Source organism: Falco peregrinus, chromosome 13 (genome assembly GCF_023634155.1).
Source record: "Falco peregrinus isolate bFalPer1 chromosome 13, bFalPer1.pri, whole genome shotgun sequence".
Classification (NCBI taxonomy): domain Eukaryota; kingdom Metazoa; phylum Chordata; class Aves; order Falconiformes; family Falconidae; genus Falco; species Falco peregrinus.
In genome coordinates, this window is record NC_073733.1 from 7458825 (window position 1) to 7483313 (window position 24489).

The following is a 24489-nucleotide window of genomic DNA, read 5'->3' on the forward strand; positions in this document are numbered from 1 at the left end:
CTTTAGAGTAGGCAGCACACATTGAAATGCAGTAAACCCAACAGGGAAGGGCAGCAAATGGCAGAGAGACAAGTGCAACGTGGATGGAGCATCTTCACCATGGCATGCACCCAGAGGTGGGCAGAGACATCGATAAAGGGACCTAAAGCAGCAGAGTTAACACACTCCTCTGCTGCACCACCCCTATGACCAATTTACAGCTCTTTAACAAGGGAAATTTATAGCCCTAAGTCAGACAGATGTTGCTGATACAAAACACAAAGGTCCATACTAAAAACAGTGGAGGTATTTAATCTGAATAATACATGCTGCCTTTATATAGATGCACACCTCACTGATATGAACCTAGGTAGTTAAGTGTGAACCTTAGCTTCATTATCATCACTCATTGCTCTTTTTCCACGTGTGCAATTAGCTCTTCCACAGCAGCTAATGAATAGAGTAGCTTATGAACCATTAAAAAGCAAGCTACTAAACAGGAGTGAAAAAATGCCAGCAGACCGCCTTGGTAGCGGCGCTGCTGCCTGGCTTGGGGATCACCTTAAGATCCATCACTTTTAGGCAGTTGCTTTCTTGGACTTTCAATATGGCAAACTGCAACAGAGTGGCTACCACTGCCTTGGTCTTTTGGGCAAAGCTTTGATTTGCTGCCTTCCCGCTCCTGCGCAAGCCTGACATCGAGCCACCCTGCCACAGCTGCCTCTGGGAGGAGCGAGGGACAGCGATTGGAGCCCCCAGCCCAGCGCCAGCTCTGGAGCACATGGAGGCCAGCCCAGTGGTACTACCTTAGTAAGAAGAACAGGATAAATATTATTAGTAATGTCCCTCTGCCTGAGTTTTCCAAGCTCTTTACTGAAAAAGTAAAAACAGGTGGAAGGCCAGTGGGCACCATTAGTCCCCTTTCCCAAGTGCGGACATGAAAGCAGGGATGTCATTTACTGAAGGTCATAGGGTGAAGTGTAACTGATCAATGTCACAGCTTTTAGCCACAGATAACTTGCCATGCCAACAATTTACTTACCTATATGGACAGAAAAATCAATGCCATCATTACATGAACCCTTTGTTTTTATTACACTCTCAGCAGTAGAAAGTAGGTCAGATGCCATGAGCATGGACAGGGATTTCTCTTTTAGCAAGGCCAACCCCCAGATTTACCAACCTCTACCCACAGTTTATGAATCTGTGGGATGCCATAGATAAGCAAGGTTCAAGCATGTGTATATGAACTAGTTTGTGTCTTTGTAGGAATATACAAATCTTTGGTAACAAAAGCATAAATGTAAAAGGAAGGGTGGGCTGGTGAATAATAGTATTTCACCGTCAAGTTTGTGATGGGAGATGTTGTTTTGTTGTTCAAATCCATGATGTAACTTCTGCCTTAGGGACGGCACCTTCCCTTCCCAGTTGGGGCAAATGAAGCCCAGAGAGCTGAAGGATCAGACCCCAAACCCCGGGGAATTTGCCCGCTTTCCTCCAGGATTCCCTCCATCAAGATTCAGACAACCCCTGAGCAGGGCTGGGAGCACAGCTCTGCCTCTGGCAGACAGCCCCTTCAGCCCCCCCAGGCTGCTCCCCTGCTGGGGCTGGGGTGGGGGTCCGCCGGCGCTGGGGAGGGGGACTCAATGGCAGCTGGGGAAGCAGTCCGCAGAAACCCCTCCAGGATTCAGCAACACTAGTTTTTCCACACCTGACAGACATAGCGGCCCAATTACAACAGAAACTTCATCTTCTAAAAATACTGCGCAACTGTAGGAGTTTTCTTCTGAGACTTTCTCCCTGCATATCACGGTCATTTGGAAAAGGTGAGCTCTGGCAGCAGGCAGGCAATGTGCCGTGGCTGCAGACATGTAGCTGTAGACATCTCTTCTGGAGTGAGCTCCACTCACAAAAACAGACAAGCAAAGAGTCGCTCTGGCGGTAACTAGACGTCGCTGACATGTCAGTAACAGTCTGAGCAGCAGAACGTAAATCAAGATTTGAAGACGTCCTTTCCTGGCACCAGACTGAACTTCAGACTATGCCTATATTAATCTCCTGACTTCACTGCTGCTACCCATTCGTCCTCGTTGCAATGCTGACTGGGAAATTAAAATGAAAGCCTTCACCAAGAGCCAAGCCGCCTTTGTAAACCCTCTGTGATTCACAGCCAGTGCCAGAGCTTGGGCAGCGCGGGGAGACCGTGGGGCTGGGCGGCACCACTGGGGCTCAGCACGGTGGTGCTGTGTCTGCCTGCCTCCCTGCCTGCCTGCCTGCCTGCCCACCTCCCTGCCTCTCGGCCTGCCCGCCTGCCTCCCTGCCCACCTGCTTCCCTGCCTGCCTGCCTCCATGCCTGCATCCCTGCCTGCATCCCTGCCTGCATCCCTGCCCGCATCCCTGCCCGCCTGGGGCGCAGAAGGCAGCGCACACCCCAGCCGGCCGGAGGGAGGGCTTACGTCAGCCTGCAGGCTAAGGGGCACCTTTCCAGCAGTGACATGTTCAGCAGGGTAGGCTCGCCTGGGCAGCTGAGCAGTTCACCAGCCCTGCTCTGGATCTGGCCCGTAATAAATTAACAGAGAACGGCGTTTCCAGCACACGATCTGAGCACTGTCAGGTCTAATGAGCTTTCAGCTCCAGACAGAACAGGCCAATATACAGGCAATGATGGAGAAACCCCAGTGGACTGCAAGAGGGGATGTTTCATATTCACATCATTAGAGCTTCTAAACCTTCATGTATTTTCTAATTATGCAAAAGTAACGGTAGCAGCGCTGTGAGTAATCTATCAGCACCCATGTATTTTAAATGAATCCCTAATAAGCATGTATTAATGTGAGACAGCAGCATTACGTAAACTAGGGAGAGACTTGAAAAACCAGGGTCCTGGCTGTCTTGAGCGCTGTCATTATCATTATCACAGAGCTGCTCTCCCAGAAGTAGAGCATTCCAACAGCCAGTGATTTCTCCCCGTGGCGCTCACTGCTCGCCTCTGCGGTGCAGCCGCGGCTCCGGCGTTAACCCGCTGCCAGCTGCTGGACTGGGCTTTGCCACCGGCTGCACCCACCCGTGCCCAGCCCAGGGACACCGGCCACCCCCACTGCCTCGCCGGCAGCCCCCTGCTTATCCAGATCAACTTCCCAGCAGTATCCAGCCATAGGTGAGCTGGAAAGCCTCAACCACAAGCATGGGTACAGTGGATAGACAAACGCCATCTGTTATTGAAGATAAAGGAAAGATTTGTGCAAATATTTGTTATCAAGTGTTGACTGAAAGCTTCGTTAAATCCAGGCTGGATGCTGAAATCAGTAGAACGGTTCAGCCACCTTAACCCCAGCACCATCCAAACGCTTCCTTTCCAAGGAGCGGATGATGGATGAGCTGTTAATTCTAGTTCCCGTAAGGATGCATCTTCCTCTCCAATCTATAGGCTTAAAGACATTAGATCACCTCACGGGAAAGCATTTCTTTTGTAATTATGTCACATTTGATTTCCTGCTGGCTTTAAAACTGCCTCTTAGCCATGTGGCAGAAAGGAGGTTCAACAGATTAAGAGAAAAGAAACCCCCCAAGTAGATCATCTATCATTCACACAAGGGAGAGGCTGTGATCTCTCTGCACACATGCATTCACCTTTTAATATCTGGGCACACCCCCACCTATATCAAACAGGGAAGGGAGTGAGGATATATGGGTGAATGTGTTTTCCACACTTTCAGTGTTGAAAAACAGTTAAACCGCAGCCCTTTTTCTGATTAATCGCTGCCACACTGCTTATCAAAGATCTATACAGCTCATACTTGGAAGCTATCACTTCTCTGTGATGTTCTGTTCTTTAAAGTCCATAAATACAATCACACTTCAATATTTTTGTCAGACATTTGTTATGATGACTATGTTGTTTTGCTCGATGCCAAGAACACAGAAAGCTTAAGACTGCTAATCATACTTTTATCCAAAGGCAAAAGCAAAGCAGTTGTATGAATGCTGAGCTAGAAGCAAGTCCTTCATCTTCACTAGCAAAATAAATTTTGAAATTAAAAATCAAAGAGTTTAACTACAGATGAAGCCCTTAGCGCTGCATGCACGGAGCTCACCATGGTGTTTTTAATAGGCTCTAATGACGATCCCGGTATCGTTCCATGGCACAGAATGCATAATGATCACACGGCAGCTGTTGGTTCATAATTCAAGGCTTTTCCTTACCTAAACCGCTCGCTGATAGAATTTATTTCCCTTACCTCTTGTCTTCACACAACCTTACCATCAGAGGAAAGCAACGAGCTCTTTATCTTACACCTGGATGTAACATGCTAGTGCTTCAAAGCGCATTACGGTCAGGATTTCTCCCTCTTTCCCTACTGGGGCCGGGATGGTGCCGTGCTCCCGCCTGGCTGCGCGCCGGCAGGACCAGCTTGTCTGCCACAGCCTGCCCTTGCCCAGGGCCCCGGGGGGCACCGTGATGGGCAGTCCTCTCGGGGGACACTGTGACCGGCAGTCCTCTCGGGGGACACCGTGATGGGCAGTCCTCTCTGCGTGCTGCCAGCCAGGGCAGGATCCAGCCGCACTTTGCCCCTGGGAGCCGGGAGGGACGCGCTGGCATCACCAGTGCCACCAGTCCCACCTCCTACAGCCTGCTACGGAGCACAGCCTGAACAGGAGGGGAGGGCTGAGTTATGCCCAGAGCTTTTATTGGAAGGTATTTCAAAATCCTTTTGATGGGTTTAAGGAATGTGGTTTTAATTTCCAAGGAATTTGGGGTCAGTCTGTTAATTTGTTCTTTCACTGTTTTTTTCAGATAAATGTTTATTTTTTGCTTTGGTCGTAATCTGCCCAGTGGTGGGGGTTTTTTTTTTCTTTTGAACAAATTGTTTTCTGTATTGGCTTCAGTTTTACCAGCTAAACAAATTGTACTTAAAATTCTTTTCAAGGGGTGCCCCACCAGTCCCCTTGCCATACTGACATGCTTTTTCTGATACCTGTTTCCATGTCAAAGCACCTTCCTCAGCATGGGCAACCAGTACTGCGGACAGAAACACAAAATCTCCTGCCAGGGCATCTCATGCTGTTCTATCTGCTCTTTCTGAACTAATTCAGACTTGATAAAACCACAATTTCCTGCATCCTAAAACCTGTAGTTTTATATCATATGTTATCTATACACAAAGCCCAGAATGGCCTCACATCTGAACCTGGTTTGGGAAGAACTGCCTTTTGAGGAAACTGCTGAAGAGGAATTTCAAGTGCTGAACATGCCCACAAAGGTGTAGAAGAACAATATCACCTTCTCGCAAAAGACGAATTAAGAGCAAAATATTACTGAAGCATCTGGGCAGACTATGCAAGGGCAATGAGAGGCAAGGCCTTCACACAGGAGGCACAAGGAAAGCATATGCAGGCTCCTTGGTGTCCTCAAGTCAGCTATCACGCCCACGTGCCTAATGGAGACTTTAGCCTTAGCTGTGAATTTTTTACTGCATTGCAAAAAAGTTCCTAAAAATACTATCTGAAGTACCTAAGCCGTGCTTGAAGGCTGTCAGCCTGTGTGACTTCTCCAGGCACTGAGCCTAAAGTCTTTATTGACAGCAGAAGCAACGTCAACGTCAAACTCTACCCAACACTCATGAACATCAGTACCAGGTAGGAGCAACCAACTGTAAGAGTGGGAAGCATCATGCCCAAAGGATCTTTGGTCGTTCTACTGAAACTCCTAACAGGACTGGCAATTAATGCCGTTTCCAGGAGAAAAAACCAGTAACTGACTTCAGAGCAGTAAGTCATCTCATTGAGGCACAGGGGAGCCATCAGCAGACTGGTTTTGTCAGGGACATCCTGGAAACTACTGCTGAGAAAAATACAAAGCTCTGCAATAAAATGTCAGCCCTTTGAGGACGCCTTTTCCCTTAGTTTTAGTTAACAGTGATTAGCTACACTGTTAATGGTGTGATACGTGCCGCCTTCAATTTCCCACAAAAGGCAGAAGGACCTAATGCGAGATGTTGCTACACGTTCCCTGCCTCAGTATCTCAGCCTGTAAAGCCTTGTCACACCAGATCAACCCCAAGAACACCTTCTGCAATACGGGTTTTCAAAAAAACCCCACAGGTTTTCAGTGAAGTGTACGAGCAGGTCAGCTCGGTTTGTCCATGATCACACACACGTACTTTGAAAGTTATTTTACGAAGCCCCTTAACACAGATACCTGCTATCAATTAAAAGAAACCACCATAAATTCAAGAGCAATTTAAATTTCTAAATGTCTAGAAACATGTTCTGCTTCTGCTGAAGTTCAAATACAGCCAAGTTTACATAAGAATTACTAATTGGTTGTAAAGGTCATGCCTTTTGAATATATGCATATTGGAGGTGTGAAACCTATTAGACTGTGGTATTATACCTAGGCTCAGTGCTGAATTTGGATTAAATGGTGTTATATTGATTTCGTGAGCTGCTCAGATATGCTGAGGCTTTAATTCAATGTATTAGAAGATGTTAATTCTAACAGATACACCTTTAAAAGCAGTAACTTAGTGATTTGAAATTGCATTTTAGTACAGGCCTTTGCCACTTTTCAAGAAAGAGAAAGAGGTATTTTGGAGCCCTTAATCTGAGACTGCGTATGAATAAATATCCAAGGCAAGGTTCTTTCTCTTCCTTTTCAATATGGATGAGCGCCCTTTGAAAGCCAAAAGGGAATTGATGTAATCCATTGATTGCCATTTAAATGCCTTTATAAGCTAATTAGTGCACAATGTAAAATGTTTCTGAGCAGAAACAAGAAACAACTATGAAAATACAGGAAAAGTCATTTCGTTCTTAGATATGCTGGGGGGACAAACACCCAGCAACAAGTGGGGAGCGTGAACGGTACCTGCCGTGAAATGGTTTTAAAATCATTTGTTGTAACTCTTGTTGTAACTGCGAGAGCAATGTCACGCTGACAGCAGTCACTGTGCACGCTTGGAACAGCAATGGTGTATCCAGCTTAACCTACAGAGCTGGGATGGCGTCTATCTGGGAGACGTTGTGATGTTTAGGGAAACGGCCAAGACTATAAAATAGGTCACTAGCTGGAGTCTGCCCAGGTCTGAAGTGGCTGAAAGTCATTACCATCTGTTCATCTGAAATGAGGAGCTGGTATTGGTCCAGTTCCTCGCAGATAGGTCTCCACACTAAAAGAAACCTTCAAAAGTGATCCTGGTTGGAAATGGGGTTGGCAGAAAGGAACCATGGAATCAAGGCTTTATAGGAGCTCCTTCTTGCACATGTAGAGAAGATCGTGGATATCTGAAGCTCATTTACATGTCCTCCCTTTACGAGTCATTAGGAGGCAATTTTTCCTTGCTGTCGTCAGTCGGGCACCTCTCGCTGGCCAACAGCAGCCTTCAAGATCAGTATCTGACTAAGAGCTTTGAGAAACAGTTCAGCTTTTCAGCTCTAGGAAGAGATATGCCCATGCAAGCTCCTTCATGGGCTCTTGGAGAGATTGTCCTGTGCCCCCTCTGTGAAGCCATGGCCCAGCTACAAAGCCAAGTTACTGCTCTTGGTACCTCCACACACGTGCTGACCTCCTGCTCACAGCCAGGTGACTTCTCCCATCTCTAGGGAAGATTTAGCTGCCTCTCACACGCCACAGCCAGTGTCTGCAGGTACGCAAGGGCAGCCAGTGTGCGAACGGCACCAACTGGCTCCCGCAGCCACCCCCTCCGTGAGGAGCATCGTTTCTCACCGGGTAGGTGACCCTGACCCGCTCCGCCGACTGTTGCTCAAACTGGCTAAATGCTGGTGGGGAGCGAGCGGAAGAGGATAATCCCCTCACAGAGGGACCAAGCATTGCACTGAACCCAGGAGAACTCCTGGCTTTTTCTGACACACGCTTGCTGCCACTGATGCGCTGGCAGCAGTGGGGAAAGATCTTGCAGGGAGCAAAATACCTCAAACCACAGAGCAGGGGCAGTCTGTGCAGCAGGTGCTCAGAAACCAAGTGTCCTCTAAGAGTTATTTCAGGTTTCAGCTATCATTACCGTCTTACTAAGTAGCTAATACAGACTGTACAATGAAGTATTTATGTGAACATATGCATTTAATCTAAGGCAAAGCTTTCGCCCTTCTCAAATCAGCTGAAGAAGACTCTAATTACCACAGTTTCATGGCTGCATCACTCTATTCCACTTAATTATTCTGCAAAAATTAATACAACTGAAACGATGCTGTGTGCCTTGAGACCACTGATGAGAGAGAAGCGCCACTCGGGGCCCACTCTACTTCCCACCTGGCCCGTCGGGATCTCATGGAGCAGGTGATACATCCCACTCTGCCCTCTGTCCCCATGCCCCATGGAGCTGGCAGCTCCTGCCACATCATCCTCACTCACAGCCCTGCTCTCCAGCACCAGGAGAGAGTCACAGCTCATCTCAAGACTATTAACAGCACAACAAAGTATTCATACATTTACTAGACTTTGTATCCTTTCACATGAAACACTCATTCCTTTGATCTCTGGGTGAGAAGGGATTTCCTTGTTGTGTCAAACTATTAAGGAAATGAAGAAACACCCCCGTACAATCCCTCTTTCTGTATTAACAGTAACTACATACTCAAAAGAAGATTTTTTTGCCCCCTAAGAACAGTATAGTGACTGTAAAGAGCACCCATATTTCTAATCAAGTTCTGCTACCCCTTCCGACAGGTCCACTCAGCTCATTTTTGCTGCGCAGATAATACTGCCTCAGGCTGGTAATTAAACAGAATACAAATTTTTACACTCTCATGTCACCCTTACAAGGTCAGTGTTTATCTTTCAGGATTTCAGTACAAACAGAAGCTGTTATAACGTACCAGCCACCACAGTTAATTAAGAAATACTACCTATTTTTGTATAAAGACATTACACACAAGTAAGGCAAAGTATAAAAGCTTCATAAAACACCTTTGCATTCACTTCCAGCTTTATACCAGATATACACATACACATATGTGTGTGTGTGTGTGGCTGCGTATTGAAATTTTAAACAAATTCAAGGAGCCCTCAGTATTTATTCAAGGAGCCCTCAGCATTTCATCAGCCTACAGCAGCAAGGGTTTTTTTTTTTTTCTCCCTCCTCCCTCACACTTGCACCTGGCCAGTGTGTGTGACAGGCAATAATTAGCCCTGCAGCACTGACCACTTTACAAGAAAATGTTGTTTTGAATGGCATCTGATTGGCACCGCTGAGAGAGAACCAAGAGTTCCCTGCAAGGGCTGAGCATTTCAGCGCTTGGCTGGAAAGAAAAGCTTTTCAGGTCGCAACATTTTTAGATACATAAAAGTGGTCTGAGGTCTCCTTTAGAGTTTTTAACGACCCTCACAAGGCTCTTTGCAGTTTGGCAAAGTGGAGAAAGAAAGGATCATCTTAAATAAAAGTCCATACTCCCCTCCTACCCCCAAATATTGCAAACCCAGCATTTCCCTAGCCAAGGTGAATACGCACCAGTGTTCTGGGGTACAAAAGTTTCACCCCTGACCGCTTGATACGGCCACAGCCAGACACTGGTGAGCAACAGCAACAACTGCAGCAATCCATGCACCATACAGAAACCAATGGCGACGCACGCCCCCCATGCCCCTGCTCATTCTGGCAAGTGAACACCGATGTTGGATGGCATCAACAGCTGCCAGCTGGGCAAACAGAGCAAGTAGGTCAAGAGCATCACTCCTCCAAGAGTTTTCTTTGCTAAAGATTGTGCTAATGACTGCATTATTGCTCATCAGACCGAGGTTCTGAAACTACTGTAAGAAAAACCTTTCACCATGATAGCAGAGGTCAGACTTTCCATCTTGAGATGTTTCAGGTTGAGCAAACCCATCCATTTTTGATAAAATGCCTTTTGATATTAAAATCTGCACTCAGGCCTGCCCTGATTGCACAAAGCAGCATTCCCCAGAACAGCTATTACAGCTGGGTAAAAACAAGAGGCTGAAACCTGTATATTAGGTGCTTACAGTTTAGAAAAGCTCTAATGGAGATTTGACAGACTTACTCTAAAGAATTCTTTGGTTGAGCCTGAATCCAAAGTGCCGTAGGCTATTTCGGTTTGTTTAGCCAGGTCCTCTGCGCTCTCTATGGGAGAAACCATCCTTTCCACCGTAAGGAAGGCAGCAAGATTAGCAGTGTAGGAAGAGATAATGATGAGAGTGAAGAACCACCAGACTCCTCCGACAATTCGCCCTGAGAGAGATCTATGGAAAAACACACATCATCAAATTGCTTTGAAGACATTCCATCATTTTTTTTTATTTTTTTTTTAGTTCACTGAAGAAAAATTCACATGCAAAACCCTTTTGTCCGGATCCTCCAGGTATCTGTGAGCAGGCGGACTGTGAGCCAGTTGCCGATAGCCTTTCCCAGGACAGCAAACTCGGCGTGCACCTGCTCTTACCCAGTTCAACTCCCTCTCCAATCTTTCAGTGAAAACAAGGAGAGTCAATTAAGAAATAACTCGTTTGCGCCAACACCACCAGAGGCCTGGAGAGGAACAAGCTCTCCTGACTTCCACAGACCCTTTACTAAAGAATTCTGTTGCCGGAAGACTTTTGCCTTCTCCGCTTGCCTGCTGCGATATGCCAGCATTGTGTCTCTTCGGGGGCTGCCCAGCTCAGAGGACACGAATGTACCTTTTACTGCATCTGCTCTCACAATTTAAGATGTAGTAAACTGCACATAAATGTGCAATGGAATAACAGAAAAATGATCCAGTATCCTTCTCTCATCACAACCTCAGAGGAATTACAGACTCAATTTGCATAATGAGGTGAGGAGAGAGGCTGGTTTCTTTTATGTTAATTACAATTTGCATGTTGCACTGTTCCAGGTTGGGCGTATTCTTGCTTCCGAACCACCAGAGCAACAGAGAAGGAAGCAGAAAATTGCATTCTGTTTCTGTGGTGGTTTTGGGGTTTTGTTTTTTAAAAGGATACCAAAAGGACTAAGAAAAAGCCCGTTTGTAAACACAGTAGTGTTCAAACCAGTGGTCAGGAGGTCTAGATCCTGTTGGTAAGAGCTCTTGATGCTTTAAAGCAACTGAACAACAGGCTCAAAATATTTGTTCAGGGTTGACGGACACCAGTGCCATGCTGCTCAGCTGGGTGGGGAATTCCACCGCCATGTACAGTGCTTATTCCTCACACACAGTACTTCGACCAGGAATCATTTCAGGAGCTGAGACAAAGGTATTTCATACGTTTTTCCTTAACTCTGCTGATACCAGTGGAGGAAGAATCAACCCCAGATACATGAAATCCTTGGAACACGGGAGCTGTCGTCCTCAGCAGTTTGTGTGAAGGGAAGAAACAGAAAGCAAGAAAACTCTTACCTGTTGATTTGTTTCCTTCAAGCCCCTCAGTGCCATCCCCAGACAGTGGGTACAAGTTGTCCTACCAACAGATGGAGACAGGAAAAAAAGCAAGTCTGGTGACGTGCCCCACCCCACCCACACAGGGGGGTTCGCTGGTAAAGTGCCTGGTCTTGGCCAGAGCCTGAGGTTGCCTGAGCCATTCAAAAAATCCCATCAAATTATTCAGAAAAAAAGAAAGAAAGAAAGAAAGAAAATAATCCATCCGACATTAAAGAACACATCAAAGAAAAAAAAACAAAAATCAGCGACACAATAAAAACAGAGAGAGCAATCTGGAACAGGAATGTGGAGGAACAAGCTCAGGGGTAAGCCCTGCTGCTCTCCGCTCCCACTGCCCCAGGGACGGCTGCATCAATCCGTACCCATGTGCAAGGCGCTTCAGGCAGTTACAATGCTTAGGGAAGCTTGAGGAGCCAACGTCACCTCTTCGTCTGTCAGGCAACAGTGACCTGTGAGGTGTGAACTCAGAGGTGTGCCCTCCTGAGGGCCGGCACACGTCCGCTGGGCCACCGACAGGCAGAGGCAGCTTCCCTCCCTGCCTTCCCTGCGGGCATCCCAAGAGGATAAAAGGCTTCCAAGGTTCAACCCGGGCTGTGCTGCAGCTGTGCTTACTAACAGATGGCTACTGAGTAGCTGCAAAGGGAAGTTGCAGAAATATAAATCCAGCATAAAGTAGTAAGTCAAGGCATCTCTCTACCTCGCTCTACATCCTTTGTAAGTATCAAATGAGTATGCTGGGATTTTACAGATGGCTAAAGTCCTTTCTGGCCAGTTCCCTTACCAGTTAGGGTCTTGGCTTGAGCTAGTTTGTAAAACTTGATACCCTACACGGCAAACAGCCTCTTACATGGGCTGCCGTAACCGTAGCCAACTACAAAGCCGTGCCTGCTGGACTCACTGGGTTAGGCTCCCTTTGGAGCCAGCGCAGAAAGAGAGAGGAGATGGACACCCTGAGAGAGATTTTTCTCACTTGTTGTAGCACGGGGCACGTCCGAAGGTGCCCATCTGTCACACGACTTTGGAAGGAACCGAGACACCTAAGTAAAACACAGTCTGCTGCTTTTAGATGGCTACTCCAGGTGAAGCTCATCTCCCTTTTGTTCATTCCTTCACTACACACTGTCCATCTTCAGAGAAAACCTGGAGCTGAATTCCTCACCCTGCCGTTCGAGCAGAAGTCTGGCCAGTGGGTACAGCATGTGGAACGTCCAGCCACGTACAGCAAGACTAGCTTTGTCCCAGGTATCCAGGTTCCTGTGGCCCTCCGGCTTTAATAGGAAGACGAAAAAGAGACTTGCCAGAATGTTTCGATAAATTCAGTGGAACTACTGGGAACAAAGTAGTATGTATTCATTCTCCCTATAGTTTCCCACAGGAAATGTCTTACTTGCATTGGTAGCTGCCCCTTCTGTTAGCAGGACAGATGGGCTGCTGGGATGAAGATGTGCAGCAGACACGCATTTTCCAAACCAGCAAAACCCCAAGCTCACACTGCTGTAACAATAAAAAGTCTGTGTTGAGCTGCATGCTCATACAGCATACTACACGCAGAGAAAGGTAAAAGTATCTTGCCACCTGCATGAACCAAGTCAGACAGATACAGGACAAAAAAATGGAGAACAGCCGAGAGGCAGGGGAAGGTGGGCATGGCTGGATCCCTCGACGAAGAAGGTGCTTCCCGGAGGGTCCTACATGCAAAAGAGGGGTCTTGCTAGATGAGGACCAGGGGTGTTCTCAGAAGAGTTCAGGCCAGTTGAAAGAGAAGTGGATGTCACTATAGAGTTGTTTCTCTCAGTCTTCCAATGAGCATGAAAAGGAAGATGAAACAGCTGCTGCTATGAAGCAGTCGGGGCTGACACAGCTGTCATCGGTGGTAGCACAGGACGGGGCGAAAGAAAAACAAAACGAACCACAAAGCTGACACTCAAGGAAAGACAGACAGACAGAGAGAGCCAAAGAACAAGAACGTGGATGAGCATGGCCTGGCAGCCTCCTTGTCCAAAGGACCCCAGTTCCCCCCAGTCAGTCCATCTGCTGATATGGAGACTCCTTATACCCACTGCAGGGGCTGGTGTAGAGGAATGCGGGAGAAAAAGGGTTAGTACGTAAAACATTGGGCTGGTAATAAGAGAATACTTGTATGGTTTGTACTGTGAATCACAGAAACATTTGCCCATTACTCAGATAATAATTATAGAAAAATCAATCGCAGCTTTTAATACCAGTGCCACTTTTTCTGATGAAGACATACCTGTCCAAGTGTGCAGTGTTGTAATTTAACAGCAAACAACTAATGCTTTATCTCAACATGTCATTTTCCAAATTACCTCAATAAACAGGTACTTTGCACGACATTATTTTAAAGCAAATTAGCATGTTGACAAATGAGAGCAGTAACAAAGACCTGGAATAACAGAATTATAACTCAATTATCAAAACAAGGTCAGACGGTGTTTTCAAAAGCAAGTAAACAGGAAGAGTGCATACCTTGAGAGGAAATTTAAAAGGAAGCATGGAGTCAAATAAGAACAAATTAGTAACAAGAGAAAAACAAAATAAATATTCAAATTCACATTCAGTTTCCAGGAGAATAATACATTCGAACAAAACCTCATTTACTTATCAGAATAGCTTGAATTTTGTTTCTACTCATGGCCACAAAACGCATTTGATTTCCTATAGCACACAGCTGCTCGCACTACTCAATTTTTAATCGGGCTCTTCTGCTCGATACAAGGCGGTTGCTATATTGACAAATAGCCCTGCAGGTCTTTGTGGTGCCAGCTCCCCTTGTCTAGAATCCCTTGGCCCTCTGAGCACACGGTAGGTGGCCACCACAGCAAGGTCCCTCGCTCAGACGCTCGGCCAGCCCCCTACCTCTGCTGCCAGGCGGCCCTCGCCTCACCCGCTGGGACAGGACACAGGCAATAACAGCATCTAAAGCGCTGCCTTGAGATGCTTCTTCCATCATAGGAACTGGCGGTGGGAGTTTCAGACATAGCCAGCTCTCGCTGCTGTTCTGAAAGTCCCACAAAGTCATTCCCATGGCCTTTAATAGGAGTCTCTTGAGTCTTCTGCTGTGAAAACAGGGATCTAGAAATACACCCTCTTAAATGACCAGCCTCATGAGATAATTTTTAATGAAACCCCTGTCTTTTTCCATCAGCAATTAATTAATCTAGCCTCTTTGTTCCACATGAATAAAGAGCAAAATGAAAACACATGCTCTCACAGAGATTTCAAAGATACTCTCGCTCAGAACAGTGTTACAGATTTGACTGTGTTTTCTCCTGATTCCATTTGCTGTACACATCTTACATTAAAGCGAGTTTAATAATCTACTTTTGATCCATCAAAAGTGAATTTTCAATGCTTTAGCTCACTATGCAGAAAACACAGCAGCCTTTGATAGCAGAACAAAACTGCTGGAACAAATGTTGATTCCATCAAGGGATGCGCTAACCCCCATCCTTTGGCTGCTATCTGATTCCGCTTAGATGACTCCTATTAAATACAGAGAGGAGAGTATAGGGATATATCCTCTGGAATATCCACACAGCATACTCACCGAGGATAGATCTAACTAGTCATTAGATGTCACAGCTGTTCCACACAAAGGCAGCTGAAAGAGCCTTTATCAGCAAGTACAAAAGTGATCTCTCCAGACTGCTTGTCGGCATCTCTCTACAAGTGCTGCACGCTCTCATATAAGAAATTTATTCAGACAAAACTCACAATGAAAGAATGAAGCCCCTTTTAATGGCAATAAAATAGTATGAAACATTCATATAGTCAATGTACTGTAAATGGCATAACCTTACAAAGATACGAATTAAGAACAGAATACTTGGGAATAGTCCCTTCTACGGAAAAGAAATTTGACATTTAATCAACTTAAATACCGTTCAAAGGAACAATGTTTCTGGAATTTAAACCAAAGTATTAAATTTCTTGTTTTTTTTCAGTAATGATGCATGTAACTGCCCAGACTGTGTTATCACGAAAGATAACAAAATAACTGGGCAATGTATTCAAACGAGGGCCATAATAACTGAGCTAACAGCTTCTGATGGACAGATAAAATAAATAGCTTTACTGCTCTCTCTCTCTTTTTTTTTTTTTTTTTTTTTTTCCCCGGTAGGTATTTCCAAGGCACTTATCATCGTAGTATTGAAAAAAAAAGTAGAATATGTTCCACTCGTTATATAAGGTGAACGGCCGAAGACGTCAGAGTCACATGAGAGCTTCACACCCCCTGTGTACTGCTATTGACCTGTCGATAACCAGACCCAGCGGAAACAGTGCAATGCCTGCAGCTTTCCATGTGATGTCCCAGTGCTTATTTCCCGGTCCTTTAGATTGGGCGCACACATGGTCAACAGCAATTTAAATGTTATTGCTACTCATCACCTTCAATGGCAAGCAGAGGGGCAAAGTTTCAAGACCAAATTTAGGCACAAAGCAGAAAGCAAACAGGAGGGGAAGGTTAACAGCTACACAGTGAGGCAGCACGCCCAAACACCGACAACTGCGAAAACTAACGCACGGTCATACTAGGCAAAAATGTGTGTGTGTTTTACACAGCATATTATACACATCTGTCAATCAGTATGACATCTAATTGCAGCTATCAAGCCTTTTAAAACATATGCATGAATTGCATCAAATACCAGCAGGCATATGCCAGTACCTCTGAAAGTCCTGGATTTCGCTGTGATCATTAGATTTGAATGTGCAGTGACTGTGAACTTAAAGGATCATCATTACATGATAACAGGTAAAATCATGATCTTGCCCATGAAAGCTCATGGAAGGTTTGTCCTGGACCTGCTTCAGTGAGGCCACTCAAGATCCCCACCACTATACGGACCGGGAAACTTTTCAATGATTTGGGTATTGAAAAGGTACTCAGAGACGGACATCAACAAGGGGTATTTCAAATATTAGAAAATATCAATATTAGGATCATCAATATATAAATAGAACCATCAGTATTATAAAAGATCTTTCTTGCTTTAATTAGCAACCTAGTTAAAGGGAAAAAACGCATCCTGTTTGTACTAAGCAGGTATTTTTTGTACTAAATAGGTATAATTACTAAAATTACTAAAATTACTAAAATAGCTGTAAACTGGTTATTAAAATATCGTCATACAAAATGTAACTAGTGCTCCGTCACTAAGAAACCAGTTAATTCTACTGCTTATCAGAGGCACATTACTGAAGTATTTCACCAGTGTAAATATAGGAATATTTTATATATATAAAACTCAAAAAACATTTGTGGTATGTATTGTTCAATTAGGGAGAACTTTGCTATTGTCTGGTGGTTTTCAACACACTCATTTAAAAAAGAAATATTCTACAACAGTTAATACCAGTGCTCTCTGTTAAATTGGAACTAATATCAAACATGTTTTCCTACAGCCTTATTCAGAAAGATTGTATTCATGAATAAGAAAAATCTTTATGGAAACCGGCAATGCTTATTAACCATATTGACTACGAACACAGGGACAGCAGGTTAGATCGGACTGAAATAACAATACACATCCAGGGCAGTACGCAGTAACTGTTAGAGAGGCACATATGGAGACCCAAACATACGAAAGACAGTGGTAAGCAAATTAATAATAGATGAAAGGATGGTTCAGGAAGAACAAACTAGAGAAATCAGGTGCAAAAGCAAGTAAAAAGACTAGCAGAAGCCATGACGGGAGTGGAAGTGTTTTAAAGTGCTGTTGCATGTGAGTGTTTAAAATAAACAATTCTTATTTTGCAAAGCAGAAAATGTTATATGCACCAAGGAGATGACCGTAAAATGAGATATGCAGCAAAAACACGGTAGCCCTCCAAGCATTGCCGAAAACAGAAAACCCCATGCATTTTACAGCCTCAACATGGTGTATATAAGTTCGGCAGAAATGCATAAATGGCATTATAAAGCAATGCTACTCACTCTGGAGGTAAATGCTAGCAAGCATGGTGGCTTGATGATGATGCTCAGCATTGAATGGAATGTCAAAATAAAAAAAAATTTGGAATTAAAAAGAAATTTGAAAAAGTAACATATATGCACCATGGCATCAGAAAATGACCATAAAATGCAAAAAGGTGATGGAGTGATATGGAACAAACCTTGGAGAAATATCGCATCCTTGCTGCATAAAGGCACCCAGGGAAAACCAAAGGCTGTTAAATATTCCAAACTCATTTGGAGGGTCGGGAGGATTCTGAGGGTCACGTGGTTCTTCACTGCTGTCTTCCAAGTGCCATTCGTAAGGGCTGAATCTGCTGACTAGGAAAAGAACTACGCTGACGCCAATGTAAGCAAAGACTATACACATCCAAATTTCATAAGCCAAAGGATCCAGGAAAGAGAATACGCCCGGTTTAGATTTCTGAGGCTTCTTGATCATGATGGAGATGCCCAGGCTCATAAAGGGTTTGGAAAAGTCTATGACTTCTTCTCGCACCAATGTAATGGTGAGGGGGGCAACAGCTATATCTGCTCTCTGAAAAGGGAAAACAAACCAAAGTTAGTCACTGAACGGTTACAACATAATCACAATCTAGAGTCTCAGGCTAATTAATAAGATGATTAATTACAAGAGTAAGTAGGAAACATTTTCTTTGCAGCCTGTTTTGCAGTACTGAAGTTAAAGGACTGCACGATATTGACAGAAGATTATTAACAAGAAAAATTACAATCAAATCTATGCAAGGGCCTCACAACGAGGCAATGATGTACCAACATGTATTTATGTTTCTATTAGTTAAAATGGATGAATAAACGCTACACAAACTGAACAGGGAGAGGGATGGCAACTACAAAAATGTCCATTTCTAGTAATGGTCTCTATCCATCCACCTGTATTGAAGACTTGGGGCAAATTATGTTTGCTGTATTTTAATTTTCTCTTTTCCATTCTCTCAGCAAACTCTCTTGCCTTACAGATTAGTCCAGGATCTTTAATAGGAACTTAAGATAAGTAATCAGTTACAGAATTTCAGCTGCATTTGGGTGCTACCGCTCATATACTCCTTTGAAACCCCATTGCAAGGAAGAACAGAAGATGGTAAAATAGCGGGGGGATAGGATGCAGAGAGTCCACCCTTTCTGTGGTCACTGAAGAACAGTAATACAGATTTGTGAGTCCCAGAGAAGCCAACAGCCTGGGTTATCTGAGAAGAACGCTGAGTAGTATTTTTCAGTACAACGTATACCACCCTATGTTACAGAACTTAGCTCCATAGATCTATAACGCAGATCATGCTCTGGGGCTTTGTCATCTGGAAGCAAAATCTCATCTCATTGCATCTGCCACTCACCAGGGTGGTGGTATACCCTGAACCCATACCCTTCCCTTCGATCAAAATTTGTTGGACTCCATGGGAGGGTAAGAATGTGAAGTAAAAAAATTACTTAGTTACCCGATGAAAAATAACATTCCAGAACAGATTTTCAAGATATTTGATTGCATCTGTATTTCTAATGCCAGAAAGATTCAAGTCATGCTGTTCAGCTAATCCAGCCTTGATTCAGCCAAGTACCAAAGCAGGGGTCAGTATTTGCAATGGAGTGGACTAGAATGTTAAAAAAAAGCCCTTTCCATTTAAAAATTACTGTTATGGGAGTCTACATACACTTCTTTTGTATTGTTCTATTTTGAACACTAACTCATGTTATTGACAGTTTTAAAGATGGCCTTTCATTGGTAATTAAGAATTTGAGAAAGAAAAAAATATTCTTATGGACAGTTTAACTTACTAGTACCTAAACCATTGTGCACCTTTTAAATCATATTTTTGTTTCCATACTAGTAAGTATGCCTCTCTTTCTGGTGGAAAAATAAAACCTGGCTCAGTAGAAATTTGAATAAAATAGGGAACGTTCACAAGAAGTGATTAAAATCAGTGCCATAAAGTAACTGAATATGCCTTTATGTAAATCTGATGATGATGCATGTGACTTCCATGAATATCTGACTTGTTCCTCCTCCTAGTTAGTTGGGTCTATTTTTTTGGGTTTTTTAAGTTTAATAAGCAGAAATGGGGAAGGCTTCTCGTAAGGCTCAGCTCAGTGCCACAGGCTGTGCCAGCTGGTGCCTCGGTGGCACTGTGCAGCCATGCCCGAGGCACTCTCCCAGTTTAAGGGCTGAAGCTAATGGCAGATGTGCTGGTCCCCCACGGCCCTCCCCGCAGCAAGCCGCCCCCCGCACCGGGGAGTCCCCCCCTGCACACCACCTCTACATTTGCTTCAGCCACTCCGCAGCATCAACAGTTTGTACTGGTACGTGTAGCCACAAGGTACAAGTTCCCTGCTTGGAATAATCAGACCAGACCATGCCTGTGCACATGAGGAAGCCACTGGGAAACCGTGGCCCTTGGCACACCCTCTCACAGCCCCTCTCCCCCCCTTCAGACATTCACGGCATACTGGGACATCGCCTTTCCCGCTTTCCTTGAGGAGAAACCCTTCGCCTCATTTGTGGCCACTTACTGCAAAAATCTAGCTTCACCCGGCTTGAATACAAAACCTGAAAATGCCAGCTGCCTTTGGGTGTGGGTGCCTACTGGCTTTGCAGATGAATGTGTTAATTGCCGAAGTAATAGACGTGGAGGGACGTGGGCATGGTGTGGTAAAGGGACTGGATTATGTTGGGACTTGCTCACTGATAATTCCCCCAACACATGTATTTGTCCTGTAGCTGCTGCTTGCGGAGCTACTGTTAAACATCAGGTGCCTGCAGCCAGCAAGTGTGAGAACCACACAGAATATCACCTTTAAACAAAGTCAGAGTCCACGGCTAGCGCTTTGACCATGGCTACTGTATTTTGTGTTGAACTCATGAGGCACCTACAAATTAATCCTTATTAAAGGAAGCTTAAGGGATCCGGACCCCTGCGGAAAGCTAGCAGTAATTCCACAGGAGGTGAAGCTTAGCGGGCAGGCGGGTGCCGTACTGCCGGGCACTGCTGCACAGGGACAGCCAGCCCTGGAACAGCTCATCAGGGCGCAAACGGCTGGATCAGCTAAAAGAGCATTTGGTTTCTGTAGGGTTTTCCTGGACTCGGAGAAATTTAATTCTCCCAAAGTAATATTTTAATTGCCAAAGTAGACACGGTGGAGCTCTTCCTAAGTGCTGATGCAGCATGCAATAAAGCCTGTATCTTCCTCCTGAGCACATGAGTTCATGCAGGATGCTCCTGTGGGGTCTTTGAGGGGATGAAGCTGATGCTGTGCTGAAGCACAGACAAATCACTTTTAAAAGGCCTGATTGTTGCCGTGTCCTCGTTTGTATCACACAGTGTGGATTTCTTTGTAAATGATTTCAAATTTCATTTAATATTACAAGGGTTACAACTATTTATTTTTCTGATACATTTCTGTCTTCCTGCTTTCCTCCCATTTTTGATAGGTGTCCAGTATACTGGAAACACCAACAAACACCCTCGTGCCTTAAGTGAATACAGCAGCAATTGTTTTCTGCAGAGGGAACAAGCACGGGTTCAGACACAGGGTTTCAGGAAACCATCAACAACCAGGGCACTGAGAGCGGACCAGCTACAATCCAGCACCCCAGCCTGGATACAATCCAGTTCCCCCACCACTCCCTTGAATGTTAGTTGCACTAAAGACCTTAAAAAGCAGGTCGCTCTTTGCTTATTTATTTGGAGATATAGTATTTGAAATGGAGAGCTTATGGAGAGCTCTAAGCACCCTAAAGGATCATTAATAATTGCAGCACAGTAGTGAATTTCCCTCCCTGTTATGGCTGCAGATAAGCAGAACCCATAAAAATTGAGCTCGATGAAAAAGAACACAAGCACAACCGTGCCCTGAACTGGAGGGGGGTTTGAGAACCTCAACAACTAAGCTTTGCTAATCACTCATGACTAATGGCGTTTCAAACATCATCTTCACTGCATTTGAGCCGGGCGAGAAATGTCATGGATTCCTCTGAGGCTTGTTCTGTCTTTGCCTGGTAGTGTGGGAGGGATGGATTTAGAGAGGACACAGCACAGAGGCACTACCACTCTCTTCAAAGCTGACCCCAGGGGCTGCAAACCTCAAGACTCTTAAGGAGAGGGAGAAAAACCAGCAAATGGAAATATCCCTCTGCATGGAGAAAGAAAAACAATGGGATGTTCCACCTCTGTAATCCAAAAGGAGGGATCGAATTCTTCTGCTTACAGACCTAAAGATCAGTCTTCCTAACTTCAAAGCCATACACCAGGGACAGCAAGAGCTACCGGCTGTGCTCCTGCCTCTACGTGCTTCTGGCCATTCATGCTTGCCAAACGGAATAATTTCTCTGCTAGTGGGTCACTTTTCAAGCCGTGGGTCTGAGCTGTGGTGACTTTGCAAGACCTTTGTGTGACGGGAAGCCAGCCAGCACTCAGCCTGTGCGCAGAGCAGAGGGATGCTGCCCAATTTCCATGGGGAACCAGACCTCCAGGCACCCCAGAAGTGCTGCCTGCAGGTATACAGTGGTGTCAGAAGATGGAATGATGACTGACTGAGCACGTTTTAGGACTTCTCAGTGCAGCCTGAGGTTCCCAGGTATCAGAAAGGGTGTCAGAGCAACACATCACCCATAGTAGCTGCTGGTAAAAGCTACTTTGTAGGGTCCAGTAACCCAAGGATATCAGGGCGTGTTGAGGGGCCAGGTCATGGGCACAATGTGTTTTTAACACGTTAGCTCACACTTACTTAAAACCAACAGCTGATACCCGACCAGCAACATGCTGCATTGAAGTCTTAACGTGTAGTAGCTGAGCAGCGCAAAAAGGCATTAAGGTGTTAAGAATGCAGCTGGCCTTGCCTGCTGTAGTTTGCCAAGGTTAAGCCCACGCATGCTTTCCCTGGCTGCCCACAGTTCCTTCTGAGACACTACTGCTGTGTGCAGATGCAGTAATTAAGGGTACATCTGCTCTGTCAGCTGCAGACATGCACGTGTTGCTTCTGCCTGTGCTCGGACATGGGTCAGCCGGAGCCCATGACCCTGTCTGCAGCTCTGTGCCAGCGCTGGGGTCCTGTCCCCCAACGTGGCCGGTGCCACCACGGCTCAGCAGCTGCCTGGGCAGGGGTCCTGCATCTGTCCGCGTGTGTGCAGGACAAGAGGCTGAGCCCCCTGCCTGGGCTTCCCCCGTGCAGAAGCCGAGGGCGAGGGGCAAAGGGCCAGCTTCTCCCGCGCGTGGCACCGTCAGGCTCTGCCACAGGCTAAGAGAATTGAGGAGAATTAGGAATCAAATTAAAGTCTTCCTCTCCGCTACGTTTCAGAGGGTGCATACGCCGTCTGTAGCCTTTCTGCTGCTGCCGAGAGGCCAGCGCCATGCCAGGCAGTTGGTTTGTTCAAGGCGGGGAGATGTGTAGGTGGTCCCGCTCCGACAGACTGCGGAGGCTGCCCGTGTTCGGGGGACTGCCTGTCCTTTATATCCCTGCTTCATTCCTTTACGCTATTTTACATACTGAAAGGTTTTTGTAAAGACCTTGTCTTTTTACCTGAGGAGTGCTTTTAAAGGCCGTAAGGTCTGGCTGCTCTTTCCACTCCCAAAGCATTTGTAGTTACAATTAAGATCTGTGTTAAACCTACTACCAATTAGCCTCAGCGCTGTGAAAAGCATCAGGCCCAGGGAGGGACTGCTTTCCCTGGCTGAACAGGGAAGGAAGAACAGCAGCCTGCTTTAAAAGGGAAAGAAGAACTAAAAGCCTACAGAGGAGAAAAGAGCACTGTCTGGTGCTGAGCAGCTGGTGGGTACAAAGCCCCGAGCATCGGCCCTGCGGGTGGGCGCAGAGGGAGGTGCTGCTGCTCAGCAGCCCCAGCCCGCGGCATGTCGCCAGCGGGGCATCACAGGGGGACACAGCACTTGCCTTGCTGGTTTGCTTCACTGGTTAGATTTCAATAGTGATTCAGTCTCCCAGTCTGAGAATGATTTACCTACTTCCCTCTTCTAAAAGGTCCAGGAAAAAAGCTTTACACTTTTCCTCTTTTTATGCCGTCAAAAATTTCGACTGTGTTTTAGGAATCTATCGTAGTTTAAAAAATAATAGGGCTTGAATTGGTAGGTTTCTCCTGGTAGGAAGAAGAATCTTTCGGCGCCATCAGTGTGAAATGGCAAAACTAAGGTTTTCTTCCACCTGAACTGGCATTTTTTGATTTATGAAAAATCAAACAAATCTCATTTTAATGTCAAATCTAATTATTATAATTATCAATTATTATTACTACCACCGCTGTTTGAAAATTGCTAACAAACTACAAGGTCCTGTTGTGTACTCTCTAACACAATTCCTGGCTTCTCCTGTTGGAAGCAAAGCGGTTTGGGAATACCTGCTGGGCCAGAACTCCCTGCCTCCAGGGCTGTGTCCCCCACGCTGCCACAGAGCAAGCCCTTCTCTGTAACCACGTTCATTTGTACAAATTTTCCATTGCAAAGCCAGAAGGAAAGGTCCAAGAGGGCCAGCTGAGCCTGTCCTCACCTTTGGGGGGGTCCTAGGGCATGGCAGGCTTCCACACCCTCCAACCAGCCCTGACATGATGGGAGACAGGGGAGGGAGAACTTCTAATGGGAAGTATTTCAGTGTGTGTATCCCCAGTAACGTGCAACTCTTGGGACTGTCCCAGTTAACTGAGTTAATGCAGACCTCCAGCTAGTCTGGAAGCGGGATCAGGGCTGTGACACAGCACCCCTGCACCCGGAGCCCCTTCCCACCCCTCGCCACCTGGAGCCCTCCGACCCAGTGGTGTGGAGGCTGCAAGGACCCGGCTGCACGTTCTGTCCTGCCTCTACACCGCATCCCACAGGAGGCAAGTGCGACAGTAACAACGAACTGGCACACAGTATACATTAAGTACAGTTAATTAGGGGTTTGGCATTAAAATGACAAGCCATTCACTTCCTGTGACTGTCCTAAGAGCTATTTCAGAAGAGTTGCATGCATGGGGCTATGCAAAAAAGGGCACAGTATTCAAAAAGCTTGGTAAGATCCCCCAGCAGCGCCAGGTGGTGGTGAGAAGCTCGCTGGGTCAGGAAACGCTGTGTTTGACAGATGATGGGTCACCGTTTATCACCTGAGAGAAACGCAGTCTGAAAGACTGTGTTTTCTGCCAC

At 45.7% G+C, this 24489-nt stretch overlaps 1 protein-coding gene across 5 annotated transcripts in view; it reads right to left on the reverse strand.

Moving 5' to 3' along the window:
- Positions 1 to 24489, reverse strand: part of GRIA3 (glutamate ionotropic receptor AMPA type subunit 3) — a 152750-nt gene that overhangs the window by 26354 nt on the left and 101907 nt on the right. For all 5 annotated transcript variants that reach the window (XR_008749678.1, XM_055818052.1, XM_055818051.1 and 2 more), the window contains 2 exons: positions 17509 to 17885; positions 9997 to 10195 (listed from right to left, as the gene is read on the reverse strand). Coding sequence is in view for 4 of the 5 variants with exons in the window: in XM_055818052.1 (XP_055674027.1) it covers positions 9997 to 10195; positions 17509 to 17885 (576 nt within the window). In the remaining variant the exon portion in view is untranslated. The remainder of the gene's footprint in view (positions 1 to 9996; positions 10196 to 17508; positions 17886 to 24489) is intronic.